Source organism: Talpa europaea (genome assembly GCF_964194135.1).
Source record: "Talpa europaea genome assembly, chromosome: 2".
NCBI classification, from domain to species: Eukaryota; Metazoa; Chordata; class Mammalia; order Eulipotyphla; family Talpidae; genus Talpa; species Talpa europaea.
The window spans coordinates 85668149-85683146 of NC_140068.1; the positions used below are offsets into that span (position 1 = coordinate 85668149).

General features: G+C 39.9%; 1 protein-coding gene across 2 annotated transcripts in view; it reads left to right on the forward strand.

Moving 5' to 3' along the window:
• The window catches only part of RCAN2 (regulator of calcineurin 2), a gene marked incomplete at both ends in the record, with an annotated part of 210509 nt that overhangs the window by 175309 nt on the left and 20202 nt on the right, over positions 1-14998 (forward strand). For both annotated transcript variants that reach the window (XM_084228067.1, XM_084228068.1), the window contains one exon: positions 14085-14258. In XM_084228067.1, coding sequence (XP_084084193.1) covers positions 14085-14258 — 174 coding nt within the window. The remainder of the gene's footprint in view (positions 1-14084; positions 14259-14998) is intronic.

The following is a 14998-nucleotide window of genomic DNA, read 5'->3' on the forward strand; positions in this document are numbered from 1 at the left end:
CACCACTTATTTCCAAACATCAAAATTCTATGCACCTTTCATATATCATTTCTTCCCTGAAGTCTTTCTTTACACCCCTCCCAACACACACACACTTTGATGATACGTTAGTCTGAAAACAGATTTAGAGTATTCTAAATAACCAAGGATATGAAGATTAACCCTGGATGGAGCAAAGGTATATGAGGTGTGTGAGGCAGCCAAAGAAGAATTCAAAGAAATAGGTGCAATTGCATTGGTTTCCCTATTGTAATACAGTAGGAGGCTCTTAACCCATCTGTTCACTATATGTTTGTTGATTTGAGAGGGGTACTTTTGAAGAGATGAAAAAATTCATGGGGGGGAGGCGAGGAGGCCTGTTCTAGTATCTTGTTCGGCTCATTGCTAAGTGACTGTTTTCCATAGTATAAGCATCCTGCATGGGACGCAGTTGGCAATCAATAGCAATTATGTGAGCAAAGGACACAAGACCAGAAAGATGACTTTTCTGACCTTGAATTTTCTTATAGTTCAGTCAGTGGGGAGCAGTTGCCCACACCAACTAGATCGTATGGGAACACAGTGGAAAGATAACCAAACTTCACTGGTATTTGGGACAGATTTCTCAATATGACACCCAAGCTTGGGCTTGAGAGACAGTTAGAATTTATTGAAGTAAATGGGCATCGCTGGCAGAAGGAGCAATGGGAGAAGGCTTGGAGACACAGAATAGCCTGCCTTTGGGAACTGTAAGAAGTTTGACTGAGGGCTTCCCCTGGTGGCACAGCGGTTGAGCACTGGGCTGCAAAGCTGCCTGCAGCCTCTGCAGCGCCGGTTCAATCCCTGTCCACCGGCAAGGGTCCCACATGGCGCGCAGACCTCTCCTTCCGCGCCCGCTGTTCCCCTCAGCAGTGTATTTCGTCAATCTGCCTGTTCTGTTCCCCGCTCTGGCTCTGGTGAATTCTGTCACCCTCCTGCGCTTCTGACTATACCCAGTGCTTGTATAAATAAATTAATAAATCTTAAAAAAAAAAAAAAAGTAGAAGTTTGACTGAGGCAGAGAGAACAGGCTAGGGGAAAGGTGGATTATAAGGTAAGTGAGTGGCGATGCCATTTTATAAAGTGCCTTTCATGCTAAGCCAAGCTGTATTCGAAAAGTATATGAAACTACTGAAGGAGAATATAATCAGAAATTTGCCTTTGAGACAAGCCTCTCTAGCAGCAGGCTTTCAGGATTGATTCATGGGTGGCCAGACTGAAGCTAGAAAGACCTCGTGCTGTAATAGGGAGAACTGTGGTGATCTGAGGAAATGGTGGGAGGATGATAAGCAGATAATGAAAAGTTGAGGGAGCACTGATCTTGTTGCCTAGTGGGATGTGCAGGTGAGGGAGAGGGAACTATCAGGATGATATACAGCTACTTGGCTTGAGCAGATGGGGCCATTTATTGAAACAGAGGGGGGCAGGACATTTAGAAACCCTAGTAAAGAAATTGGCTTTGGAGCCATTACATTTAAGGCACATATTGAATATTCCAATGGAAATGTTCAGGAAACATTTGAATATGGGCAATAGAAGTCTAGAGATGGAATTGTCTAAAAGATAGTTAAAGTGTGTTGGGAGAGATGAAAGTGATCAGCTTGAAGAGGATTAATGAGTCTCTTACATATCTAAGCTTCAGATAGTTTCAGTAATGGCTGGCATCTTTGTTATTTGCTCCTGCCTTTCCAAGCCAAGTTTCAGCTAATGACGCAGGATCTCCAATGGGAAGGATTGAAAGCAATTACCCAGTTGATTTCCTCCTTAGAACCATTTACTTTACTGTGTTGTTTTTGTAAAGGACACTTTTAAGGCTTAGCAGCCAAGAAAGGAATCTTGATGACTAATTTGGGCTATACATTTTAAACAGATAGTAACATCAATAAAATCTCATTAGTGTAATTAGACTTAGAATTATATAAGATATTATTCTGGGCATTCCTGTCATTGCTCTAAACAATCTTTGTCGATTAGCTGCAGGTACATGTATTGATGTAAATATTGGTAGATGTAGGCATGTGAATGGATCTGCTTTTATCTAGATTTGGGAAGATTAGCACAGCTGGAGCTAGCAGGCCAAATATAGACATATAAACAAAACATTGTTTATCTTCATTCTGGGATTCAAATAATAACAACTTACACTTTTGAGCTGAGCACCTTTCAGAGTGTTCTAAGTATACAAAATCGCTTGATGCTCAGGACACTTCCACAAGGCAGGCACTCCTATTATCCCTGTTTTACAGATAAGGAGAGTATAAGGTCAAATAGGTAAGTAAATTGTTCAAGGTCACATAAATCCTGGGTCCAAATTTGAAGTAGGCAATATAACTCTATCATCTGCCCTAGTACCATGGCTTTATTCGGGCCCTCATTGCTTATATCAATTAGATAAACCAATATTTAAATAAATTGAAAATGCAGTTCCTGTCCTCTTCCAAGATGGGGTGAACTGTAAAGGAGACTGTGCATTTCATCAATTATACATGCATAATTAGATCCTATATCTAATCAAGTCTGATGACAGCCACAGGCATTTGTACAGATTAATGATCAGAGAAGTTGATGGCCCCGAGAAAGATGAAGCTGTCATTAGCCCTCAGGAAGTGCCCTGAACCAAAGCAGCCACTGATATTAGAAACTGAAATGTGGCAGCTATACTGTCAGATCCTTCCTTTGTATTTACAACCATGCAGATATGTCCCATTTTGTGGCGTGTAGAAGAGATCTGTTCTCATAACTATTCTCAGAGGTTTTGAGAATGCTGGTCCACCTCCCAGTTCATGTGGGAGGGTGCCCCATCCTGCTGCTCCTGAGGTGTTCAGAGACATTTTGGGGGCACACAAATGTCCTGATGCAGGCAGAAATCATGCAGGCATTCACAAATGTTGTCTTGCTTGGCTCCATAGTCCCTGAACATTCTTGGTTGGGGCTGTGTGACCCACCACTGCAAATCCTGTGTTCAGCTGCTGGGAGGGGTTAACCCACCAAAATGATGGGCAATTGCTACATGGAGTTAGACTCCCAAATAAGAGTCCTAGGCACACACGGGCCTCCCTGGTGATGCAAGGAGTTAAGACGCAGCATTATGAAGCTAAGCTCATCCACTGCAGCACGAGTTTGATCCCCAGCTAGGGGGGTGACCCACATGGTGCAGCAGACCTCTTCTGTCTAGCCCATTGCTCCCCTCAGCAGTGTATTTCAGTCAATTTGCCTGTTATGTTCCCCATACTGTCTCTGGTGAATCCTCTCGCTCCACCAGACATCTGGCCTGTTACCCAGTTCTTGTATGCATAAATAAATAAATCTCTAAAAAAAAAAAAAAAGAGTCGTAGGCACACAGGTGGTATTAATGATGGACTCCTTTATTGGTCAACTCATGAACACGTACCTCCCCCCTTCCTCCTTATTGAACAGCTACCACGACAGGTTCCAAACCCCTTACTTGTTCTTCTCAATCCTCTATCAAGGACAGCAGGGACATATCAGCCATCTAGGGTATGATACATGCACTGAAATCATTCTGGTGATTCACACATTTAGGAAAATGATCCTCATCAGCTAAGAATAATACTTGTTATGGTAACTATGCTAATACAATAAAACAAGCACTGTCCTTTTTACAGCTGTTTGAAAACCTCAACCCCAGATTACCAACAATAGATTTGCCATTTTGGACATACTTCCTAGGAAGTAAATGAAGTTCCAACTGGCATGGGTCTCTTCCAAGACCCTGGTAGGGTCCTGGCATTGTGTTTACATGTTATATATTTTTTTGTGAAATGCGGAATTTATAAAATTATTTCTTATATGTTTTTTATTCTCATTCTAAAAAAAAAATCCCACGTTTATGCCTAATTTTGTATTATTTTGCTTAAAGAGGGCCTCCTAAGTTATAACAGCTTTGCGTTTTACAGTATTTAGATTTACCCCATCCAAAGATGCTTCCAATTTGTAGCTCCTGTGCATATTCTTGGTTTGGGAGAAAGGTTTTTTTTTTTGTTGTTGTTGTTGTTATTTTAAAAATTCATTTATTTATGCATATAAGCACTGGGGTGTAGGCCAGAGCTGCAGGGGGTGAGAGGATTCACCAGAGACAGAGTAGGGAGCAGAACAGGCAGATTGATGGAAATACACTGCTGAGGGGAGCAGCGGGAGAGACAGGAGAGGTCTGCTTCACCATGCAGATAGCTCCCTGGGTGGGTATCAAACTTGTGCTGAATGGCTGTGAATAGCTTCATAGGCTGTGACTTAACCCCTTGCGCCACCAGGGAGGCCCAAGGTTTTGCTTTTTCTTTGTCACAGTCAAAAAGCATGCATGACCACTCTGGTATCATGCAGCCCCAACCAAGAATGCCCAGGAGGGTGGAGACTTCCTTAACTAAAGAGAAGTGCTAAAGAGAATAGCAATGTTATCTAACTACAGTGAGCTTCCAGGCCACTATTAGAAATGTAAGAATAGAATAATGGAACATAGAACATGGAAAACTTTCTGCTAAGATATGCTTGTGATGAATCTGTGGGTTTTAGGGCAAAGTTGGTCCTTTTAGAGTTTGGGGATGAGTTTTAAATCTTTGTCCTTCACAAGGACTCTCATGACAAAAGATAGTCTTTTGTACCTTTAGCAGCCAATTATCTTTTCTCAAAGCAGTTATGTGACACAAAGTCTGTCTACTTCTTTTATCAGTAAAGAAGGGTTAAGAGCCTCTTTTTCATAATGATTTTTTTATTTAGGTAATATCAGGACCACAAATAGAACAAAGCATGGTTAATACAAGTCTGCATGGCCTAGGAAATCCTGACAGGTTAAAATCCAGATGAAAACCCCCCCCACCTGCTGGCCTGGTTATTCCTTTCACACAAGAAGTCTGCATTATAGAAGATTTATAATAGCAGTCCTTTTGACAAGAGGCCCTCCTGAGCAGCCTATAAAATCTAGTATGAATCTTAAACATGGGATTTGCACATGACTTGTCAGTGGCACCCACTGAGGGGTGATAAACCTAAATGAATTGTTTCATTCTTCGGCAGTTTCTTGGAAGTATTATCTGACAGATGAGAGCCTTGCAATTTTGAGAGAAGCTGAATTTCTTATTAAGATAATTTATACCCAAAGGGATCACAAGTGGGAAAATTGAAAAATGCATAAAGTCATAGAGCATCATTTGGAAAGCACAAAGAGTCTTTTCAATAAATGCTGCTGAGAAAACTGACCATTCAGTTGCAAAAGAATGAAACCACTATCTTACACCAAACACAAATCAAGTCAAAATACATTAAAGACTGGAACAGAAAACCTGAAACCTTAAGACTCCTAGAAGAAAACCTAGATGGAAACCTCCTTAACACAGGTCTGTGTGGTGGTGTTTTGGATTTAATGCCAAATCAAAGGCGACAAAAACAAAAATAAACAAATGGGACTACATCAAACTAGCCTCAGGAGGGCCTTGAGAAATTCTCTGTTATAATCAGTTATTTATTACTTGTGCCCTGCTCTAAAAAGCAGTTTCTAATGTAGCTTTTAAAGATAAGTAAGAACAAAATAAAATAAAATAGAAATTGACTAGAGGAAAATAAAGGTAGAAACTAAAATTGAAAGTAAGGGGGTCTGTTCAGAAAAGCTGTAAAAATTCTCATAAAGTCTTGAACATTTGCCAGGGGTGGGCCAATAATTGGCCCCTAATCTTCCTTGAAGTTAACGTAAGCTAATTCTTGTCAGTTACACAATTCTCAGGGCTGGTAGGGTAAAGATGAGCCTAGTCTTAAAACCAGGCAGAAGGATCTGTCCAGGGTCCTCATAAAAAAGCTGCTGGTCTGTGCTATGGCAAACACTGCCCTCATCAGTTATAGAGCACAAGCCAAGAACACGTGATCTATTATAATTTCTAATCAAAATGTAAGCAACTGTTATTTAAGTCTATAGCCTTTAACAACTATTAAAATCTAGAGTACTTAGAAACTATTCCATGTATTCTCCTTAAGAGGTTGATATAAATTTCCAAGATATTATTAAACTATATATTACAGATATATTAAAGTATTAGACTATCAAAATATATCCAAGATATATTAAAGTATTAGACTATCAAAATATATCCAAGATATATTAAAGTATTAGACTATCAAAATATATCCAAGATATATTAAAGTATTAGACTATCAAAACAATACTTTCAATTTAACTATAAACCAGCCAGTCTTCAGATAAATAATATTGCCTAAATATATTACCTCAAAGAATCCTCATTTTTCTGTTCAGAAAAGGGAGAGGGAGACTTGGAATTATTATTATTGTTGTTGTTGTTGTTGTTTTACTATTATCATTGAGTAATGCATAAAGCAACTAAAATTCAAACAAGTAATGATCTCCACAAAGTCACGCATCTCCCTACTGAGCAAATGCAGAGCCAGTAAGCTCAAGTTGTTTACCCTGCCTCAATATCATTGATAATCTGCAAATTCTCCTCTTCCTCCCTCGTAACAGAGGGTATGGGTAACACCATATTCTAGATCTCCAGGTCCTCCTCCTTATTCCTCACACAGCTCACCTCTTGACTTATGGCTTCCCTCTCAGCTCTGTTTCCAGTCACCATTCTGAGTTAACGACAGTCAACATTGTAGCCTCACTATTCTCTCATCTTTACTCCCACCCCCTTTACCTCATTATGCATCAGACCCTGTCATGTGCCTTATGCTGGACCTTCATGTATCTAAGACTGAAAAAGTTCTAAAGCCAAAAATGAAGAAAACTCTTTTCTGGCCCCACCACATTTGATCCTTCTACTTTTACCATTAACATCACTCCTACTATACTTCATTCTTCAGACTCATCAAGAACCTCAAATCTTCACTGCTCTCCATTGTTTCACTCTTATATGAAGCTCTAGGAGTCTCTTCTTTCCCTCATAACCTTTCGTGATCATCTCAGTGTCCTACTTTCAGCTCTTTCAACCCATTCAAGTGATCCCTTTTCCTTCTTATTCCACCCCCTTTGTATCCCCAGTTCTCCACTCACTGCTCTCCTGTTGGATAAAAAGAAATAATCGTATTGGCTGGCTCTGTTAAAATTGTATCACTCCAGATTCAGTTGATCACTTGTGCTGCAGAACTGCCTTTATTCATTTCCTAGGACTGCAGTAATAACTAAGCAGCACAAACCAAATGGCTTAAAACAACAGAAATATATTGTCCCACAGTTTTAGAAACTGAAAAACCAAAGTCAAAGTAAGAAGGACCATGCTCCCTCTGAAATGTGAAGGGGAATCATCTCCTTGTCTCTCTTTAGCTTCTATTAGTTTACTGTTCATCTTCAACATTCCTTGACTTATAGGCGCACTGCCCCAATCTTACATCTTTAATGACATTTGCTTATGTCTGTCTGTCTTCACAAGGCTGTCTTATATCAGGACACCAGTCATATTGAATTTGGAGCCCATCCCACTCCAGTGTGACCTCTTCTTACCTAATTACTTTTTCAATGACCCTATTTCTGAAGAAGTCCTATTCTAAAGTACTGGAAACTTCAACATGTCCATGTGGTGGGGGGAATACATTGTACAACCCACAACCATTCTTGATTCATCCACATTGACTCACTTTACTTCCAACCACAGCAGCTGCTCTAAAACTTTCTCATGTTTCTTAAGCCCTCTGTCTCCCTTCACCTTCCCTGCTCTGAACAGGCAACCTCACTCTCCACTTTCCTCAGACTAAAGAGTCAACTTCAGTTTTATTTGCTCCATTTCCAAACTCATCCTTCCTTACTGAGTCACCTTCTCTCTCTCACTGTCTTTTCTCTCTCCTTCATCAGTAATTTCACTTTAACCAATAGAAGTCTTCCCACATTACTAAAAATCTTGTGAATCTGACTCCCCAGGTAGTTATCATCCCAGCTCCCTCTTTCCTATTGCCAAACTCTTCCTCCAGCACTTTTCCTGCCTTTCAGACTTCCATCTATTATAATCCATGTTACATCTCTGCATGTGTTCAAATGGCTCTCAGCAGGATCATCAACGGTCTCCCATTGCAAAGACCATCTTCATCCTATTTGACTCCCCACAGCATTCAATTACTATCATCATACTTCCTTGAATGGTAGTTCTTCTTTGACCTCTACCATGCTGTACCCTTAAGATTCCCACTAGACCTCTTGTTTTTTTTCCCCATGCCAACTAAATACTTACTTTTTCGGAGATCCCAGCAATGTAGCAGTTCTTGAAGATGCCTGGGAATTCTCATTTCTCATGATGTCAAGACTATTTTCATAATAAGACATGATTTGCCTTTTCAACTGGGCTGACATTTACACCCATGATATAAAAACAATGGTCCAAACCACAAATCAATGCAGTGACACCAAATTGTACTAGTACTATTTTTATTCTTCACAGCCACACACTCATCGCTCGAAAAATGGAGAGAAAGAAAATATCTACTTTAAAAATGATCTTGATGAGGCAATGAAAGTCATTAATTTTATTAGTCCTTGACCCTGGAGCACATGATTTTAATAATATGAGTAATGAAAGTAGGAAATCCACTTCTGTGGGTACCAAAATAGGGTGTTTGACTTGAGGAAATGCTCTAAGCCATTCCAAGTTGAGGTGGGCACTCATGGAACAGCATTTTCACTTGTGAAGAAAAAAAAGAAACAGCTAGCACAGATTATAATTATGCAGAGTTAGATATTTGGCAGACATTTTTTTCAAAAGCGAATGAATGAGCATATTACTCAAGGAAAATAACTGACAGTCTTTGTTGCCAATAATAAAGAATGAGCTTTCAAGCAAAAATTAAAATTTTGGAAAACTTGTATCCACTAACAGGAATCTAACAGCTTTCCAATCTCTAAAGACTCCTTGATAATATTGGGGGTAATACTAATGAACGTGATTTTTTTTTAATATATAGTGTATAATGAAATGTGTCAACATTTGGAAAAGCTGCGTAACTCAGGGAACCAATATTTTCTGAGTGACCCATGTAAACCATTACAAAATATTGTGTGGGCAGAAAATCCACTAATGGTACAAAATAGATAAATGGATTCTAATGTAATCAAATAAAATTGTGTTTTGATTATGGCTTTAGATTTAACATAGCAATATATTTGAGGAAACTGCCAGTTGTCAGTGGCATGAAGTATCAAGAAAGAATTTTCACAAATACTTGAAAGACTACTAAAATAATATTCTCATTTCCAATCACATATTTGGGTGTATCCAGCCTTTCTTCATACCCTTCAGATAAAATAGTTTAGTATAACAGATTGAATACAAAAGCAGATATTAGATTCCCGGTGTCTTTTATTAAGTCAGAAACTACATATGCAAAAATGTATGTTTTCTTATTTTTGGAAAACAGTTATATTTCATTAAAAGGTTGTCTTAACATGTAACAGGTGTTACTTTATTTTTTTTTAAGATTTATTTGTTTATACAAGCGCTGGGGTTCAGGCCAGAGGCGCGGGAGGATGAGAGAATCCACCAGAGACAGAGCGGGGAGCAGAACAGGCAGAAGGACCAAAATACACTACTGCGGGGAGCAGCGGGCGAGACAGGAGAGGTCTGCTGTGCCATGTGGAAATCTCCCTGGCCGGCCAGGAATCGAACTGGCGTCTTGGAGTCTGCGGACAGCCTCACAGCGCTGCGCTCAACCCGCTGCGCCCCCAGGGAGGCCCAACAGGTGTTACTTTTAAAGTGGAATAATAATATTTTTATTTCTCAGTTTTAATTTCTAATACAATAAACTGATACATTAAACCCACATTAACAGGGGCCTCCCTGGTGGTGCAAGGGGTTAAGACTCAACCTAGGCCTCCCCTGGTGGCACAGGTGATTGAGCGCCACGCTATGAAGCTTTCCGCAGCCTCTACAGTGCTGATTCCATCCTAGCCAGCTGGTGAGGGTCCCACATGGCACGGCAGACCTCTCCTGACTCACCCACTGCTCCCCTCAGCAGTGTATTTCAGTCAGTCTGCCAGTTCTGCTCCCCACTTTGTCTCTGGTGAATCCTCTCACCACCCCCACACCTCTGGCCTTTACCCCAGTTCTTGTATGCATAAATAAATAAAGCTTTTTTAAAAAACCCACATTAACAAAAGCTCTTTAGGAGCCTTCATAATTTTTAAGAGTGAAGAGAGGTCCCAAGACCAAAGTTTCAGATGACCACTCTAAAATTTTATTCAAACAAGTGACAACAAAGAGGAATTTATTGGTCTTTTGGGTACCAGACTGGAGGAAACTAACAGCCAGAGGACAACAAAATGTCCCTTTATGCCTGGCAGGAACCCGGTGTCAACACCATAGGAGATTTGCTGTAATAGCAGGTGAGGAGCCCTACGACTGGCTCTGTTTGTGTCACTGTTTGGCCTAAGGGTACTTCTGTCTGGGTCACTGTGCTCCATCTGCCTTTAACCAATTTGTTCTGATATGCTTTGCCTCAGCAAATGAAATGTTTGTCATGTCACTAATGGGAAAACAAATAGAGATGGCCAGCAAGTCCCCAGTGTTGGGCCAGCTGTCATCTACTGCCGCTACAAGTTCCCAAAATCCCTGTGGCAAAGAGACAAGCCAATAGATGTTAGTCATTTATTATTATTATCATTATAGAGTTTGGGTCTCAGATAGTCTGGGACCCTATCCCATGACCCTATCCCATGAGCTGTATGCTGCACCCCAGACTTGGTGAAAGCCCTCTTTTTGTTTGCCGGCCTAGAGGAATATCAAAGAGGTTTCTTTTACTTGCTAACTGCAGCTGGATTGTCATGGCTTCTGGAGCCCCCTTTTAAGGAGGAGTGAGGAAACAGTGCATTATTACTGACCGCAGCCAAGGTCTCCCAACCAAAGTAAGCCCTTCACTGTCATCTCTCCCCTAAACCTATAAAGCCAGAACTCCTGGTGGAACTCCAAAACTGGAAATGGAAAAACATCGCATAACGAAGACCCTGGAGCCTCCTTTAACCCCTGGAGCTCAGGGGTTAAAGTCTCAGCACTATCAAGCTATCAAGGTATCACCAGCCACTGCAGCATGAGTTTGATTCCCAGCCAGGGAGCAACCCACGTGGCGCAGCAGATCTCTCCTTTCTTGCCCACTGCTCCCCTCAGCAGTATATTTCAGTAGATCTGCCTGTTCTGCTCCCCACTCTGTCTCTGATGAATTCCTCTCACCCCTGCATCTCTGGCCTACATCCCAGCTCTTATATGCATAAATAAATAAAAATAAATCATTAAAAAAAGACCCAAAGATTTTATCCTAAAAAGTACAATGCTCCATATTTGATCATTGTCTGTGTATAACACATTCAACTAAGATCCAGGGATATTATGACAACCAAGATAGATGAAGTTTTGTCCCTCATCTTATAGAAGAAATAGATGCAAACACACATACACTCATGTCAGAAAATGTAGAAAGTTAGTATTTGTGTTGGGTACTACAAAGAAAAAGGTGGTTTACTTGCTGTTAGTTGTGCTAGTATCTGTAAATGGATGAATGGTTGAGTTAAATTCCCCATGCCAACCACTTTTGTGATATTGTTCTGGTCTCACAGTGTTAAATGTTTAATGTTAGATAATGTGTAAATTCTGCTAGTGGATATCTCAATCTAAATCTATAATCATAGAACAAAGACTTTGAAGCGTGCAGGCATTCACATTTGTTTACAAATAGATATGCCAGACAATGGAAGGTTGCAGGCCAATGTCCAATGTGTTTTCATGCAATTTAGTTTCATGTGGCTGTTAAAAGCTTGAAATGTAGCTAGTTTAAATTGAGATGTGCTATCAGTAGAAGATACACACCAGCTTCTGAATCTAAAATATCTCAATTTTCTATGTCAGTGAAATTAAATTTTGGTGCAGTGGATTAAGTAAAATGTTAAAATTTTAAAAATACTGACAATCTACATAGAAATGAGAACTTTTAGTGTCTTAATTCCTCTCATTGCTGAAAATACCCCAAATTAATCAGACAACTAGCTATGATTTGACCATTGAGAGTGTTGTCATTGTGAGGAACCAGAAAGCATTGTATTTATCAGAATTCCCGCTCAGAAAAACACAACATTGTTGGGAAAGAATTCCTAATGAGCCCCCTTGAAGTAGTAGCTGAGACCCCCAGCCTGGGAGTTGACTGATCCCAAGGCTTGAGAGATATAGAAGAAACTGCCCAAGGAACAAAGAAATAGCCTAAAAGGGGGAGAATGAATCCATAATGCCAAATCTCTGTAAATGCCATAAAACTGAAGGACAAAACACCCAAGTTTGTTTTGAATGCATTCTTGAGGTTGATATGATATAAAAAGAAAGTGTGCAGACACAGGAGTTAAAAATGGGAATAACTATGGAGGGTCATGCCCTGGGGAATCTCAGAAATGGGCAGCAGCATTTGGAAGGATCACAAGTGATGGACTTGTGGGTCTGAGACAAATTCACTGGATATCTGGATGCCTAATATGCAGGAAGACCTCTGATATCTGAGTTCCTCTTCCTATGCAGGCTCAGAGGCAATGGTTTTATAATTTCATAGCATGTTTTTGATTCTCTGTCATGAGGTTACACATGAGCCTTTGGTCAGCTAATTATTATCCATCTCTTTTTCCTTTGAAGCTACTAAATCTTCCTCTGGATCTAGGAGTGTAATTCTTTTTATTATTGTAAGTATCACTGTATTTAGGGTCACAAGGACTTTGGTCTGGTCTTAGCTTTGCTGCTGACTACCCATGAGGCCATGGGCAGATTCTTATCTCTTCATAACTCAGCATTCTGATTTGTAAAATGAAGGAGGTGAGGAGGCAAAGGTTGAGTTAATTATCCCTTGGGTTCATTGCAAGTCAAAACTCAATGAGTCTTGCACATTAATCTTCATGCATGTTCATTTCTTCTACTATTGAAATAAAAGAATATTGTTTTAAAAAGAATATCACAGTATTTTAATAGTTTTGTTTAAATAGAAGTTATTTCCCCAGTGACAGTTTCTCAATTAAGAATACATACTAACCTAACATGCACTGGTACCCTTACAATAAGATTTATTTAAAAAAAAAAACTAAAAGGAATCAAAAAATGGGGTTAATGTATATTTTTTTAGTTATCTAATTCTATCCACCCCTCATCTTACTGGTGTTCTCATAATTTTGTCTGTATCTGGCTCTCATATTAGATTGTGAGATCATCAAGTTGGAACAAAATGCTACTCATCTCTGTAGTCTCCTAAAAACTAGAGACAGTGCCTTGTACAAAGTGAATATTTACTGTATTTGTTCAGTCAAGTTGAAATTTGCACTGAATCAAAATTTTTTAAAGATTCTTTTGTATTGTGATAGGTTTGGTTATACTGTGAATAAGTAATCCCCAAATCTCCGTGGCTTATTGCAATAGTGGGGTTTTTTCATTACTAAGGCAAGGTTAGCTATGGGATGGGGCAGGAGTAGGGAGTAGGTAATATTTCTGCTCCACACAGCCACTTAGGAACCCAGGCTGAGGAGAATCCTGCTTCTGACAGTTATACCATCTGGAACGCATGGCATCTGTAGAGAAAGAGACAGAAAACGTTCTAAAGGGCCTTTTCCTGCCTCTGTCCACATTTCATTGACAAGACTAATAACAGACTACGATCTGACAAGAAAGGTTTGGGAGTAGTGTGGGCTCTTGTATCTTGAAGCAAGAAAAGTGCCACAACCTTGATAATCACTAATATGTCTACCACATGCTTTATCCAAATAGGGCTAATATTTTTGAGATGATGAACTCTTTTGTTATGATCCTTCTCCCCAGGAAAAAAAGCACATTTATGCAGAAAAACAATGTTTTGCATAACTTTCAGGACTTTCATGCATTTGTAAGTCCACTTACTGGTCTTCCACAGATTTTGGGGCCCAGGTTTGGCTGAATCCACAGTCATTATCAGCAATTGGCAACTGACTAACAAATGAAAAAAAAAATTACATTAACAGTGTTCTGCTCAAATTTATGTTAAGAACAGCCTATTTACTTAGTTCTTTGGTTTTATCAGATCTGACATCATTCAAGGTGCATGACCAATGGATTTTTCTCTGTTTTTCTCAGGAAAAGTTTGAGGGGCTGTTCCGGACTTATGATGACTGTGTGACGTTCCAGCTATTTAAGAGTTTCAGACGTGTGCGAATAAACTTCAGCAATCCCAAATCTGCAGCTCGAGCCCGGATAGAGCTTCATGAAACCCAGTTCAGAGGGAAAAAATTAAAGCTCTACTTCGCACAGGTAAGGTAATTCTTTTCCAAAGTTAATGCCTTTGCCCAACATTAATTTTTGCCCTTTTAAAATGTAAATATAGGGCCTCCCCTGGTGGCTCAGCGGTTGAGCACTGGGCTGCAAAGCTGCCTGCAGCCTCTGCATCACCAGTTTGATCCCCGTCTCTCGGCCAGGGTCCCACATGGCGTGACAGAGCTCTCCTGCCGTGCCCGCTGCTCCCCTCAGCAGTGTACTTAGTCTGCCTGTTCTGTTCCCCGCTCTGGCTCTGGTGAATTCTCTCATCCTCCCATGCTTCTGACTATACCCAGTGCTTGTATAAATAAATAAATCTTTAAAAACAAATAAATAAATAAAATATAAATGTAGCCCTTTTTACTTTCCGATTGGTTTGTAGTCTACAATTATTTCATAGAGAAATAAACCTATATCATGATTCCCAGGTGGAAAAGCAGAGCAGTGTAGAAGCAGACTCTGAGGACTGACAGACTGAGACCTAGCCTGGATAAGATAAATACCCTCACTGGGCTTTACTTTCCTTATCTGTGAAATGGGGATAATAACATACTGTTGTCATAGGGATTAAATGTTATTTTGGGCCAAAGTGCCTAGCATTGGCTAAATGAACTATGTATGTCAGCTAATAGTTGTAACAAGACTGCTCAAACCACAACCACTCCCAACAATCCTTATAAATTTAAATTGTAACTTTATCTGAAATTATCTGATAGTTTTCATAGACTATATACCTT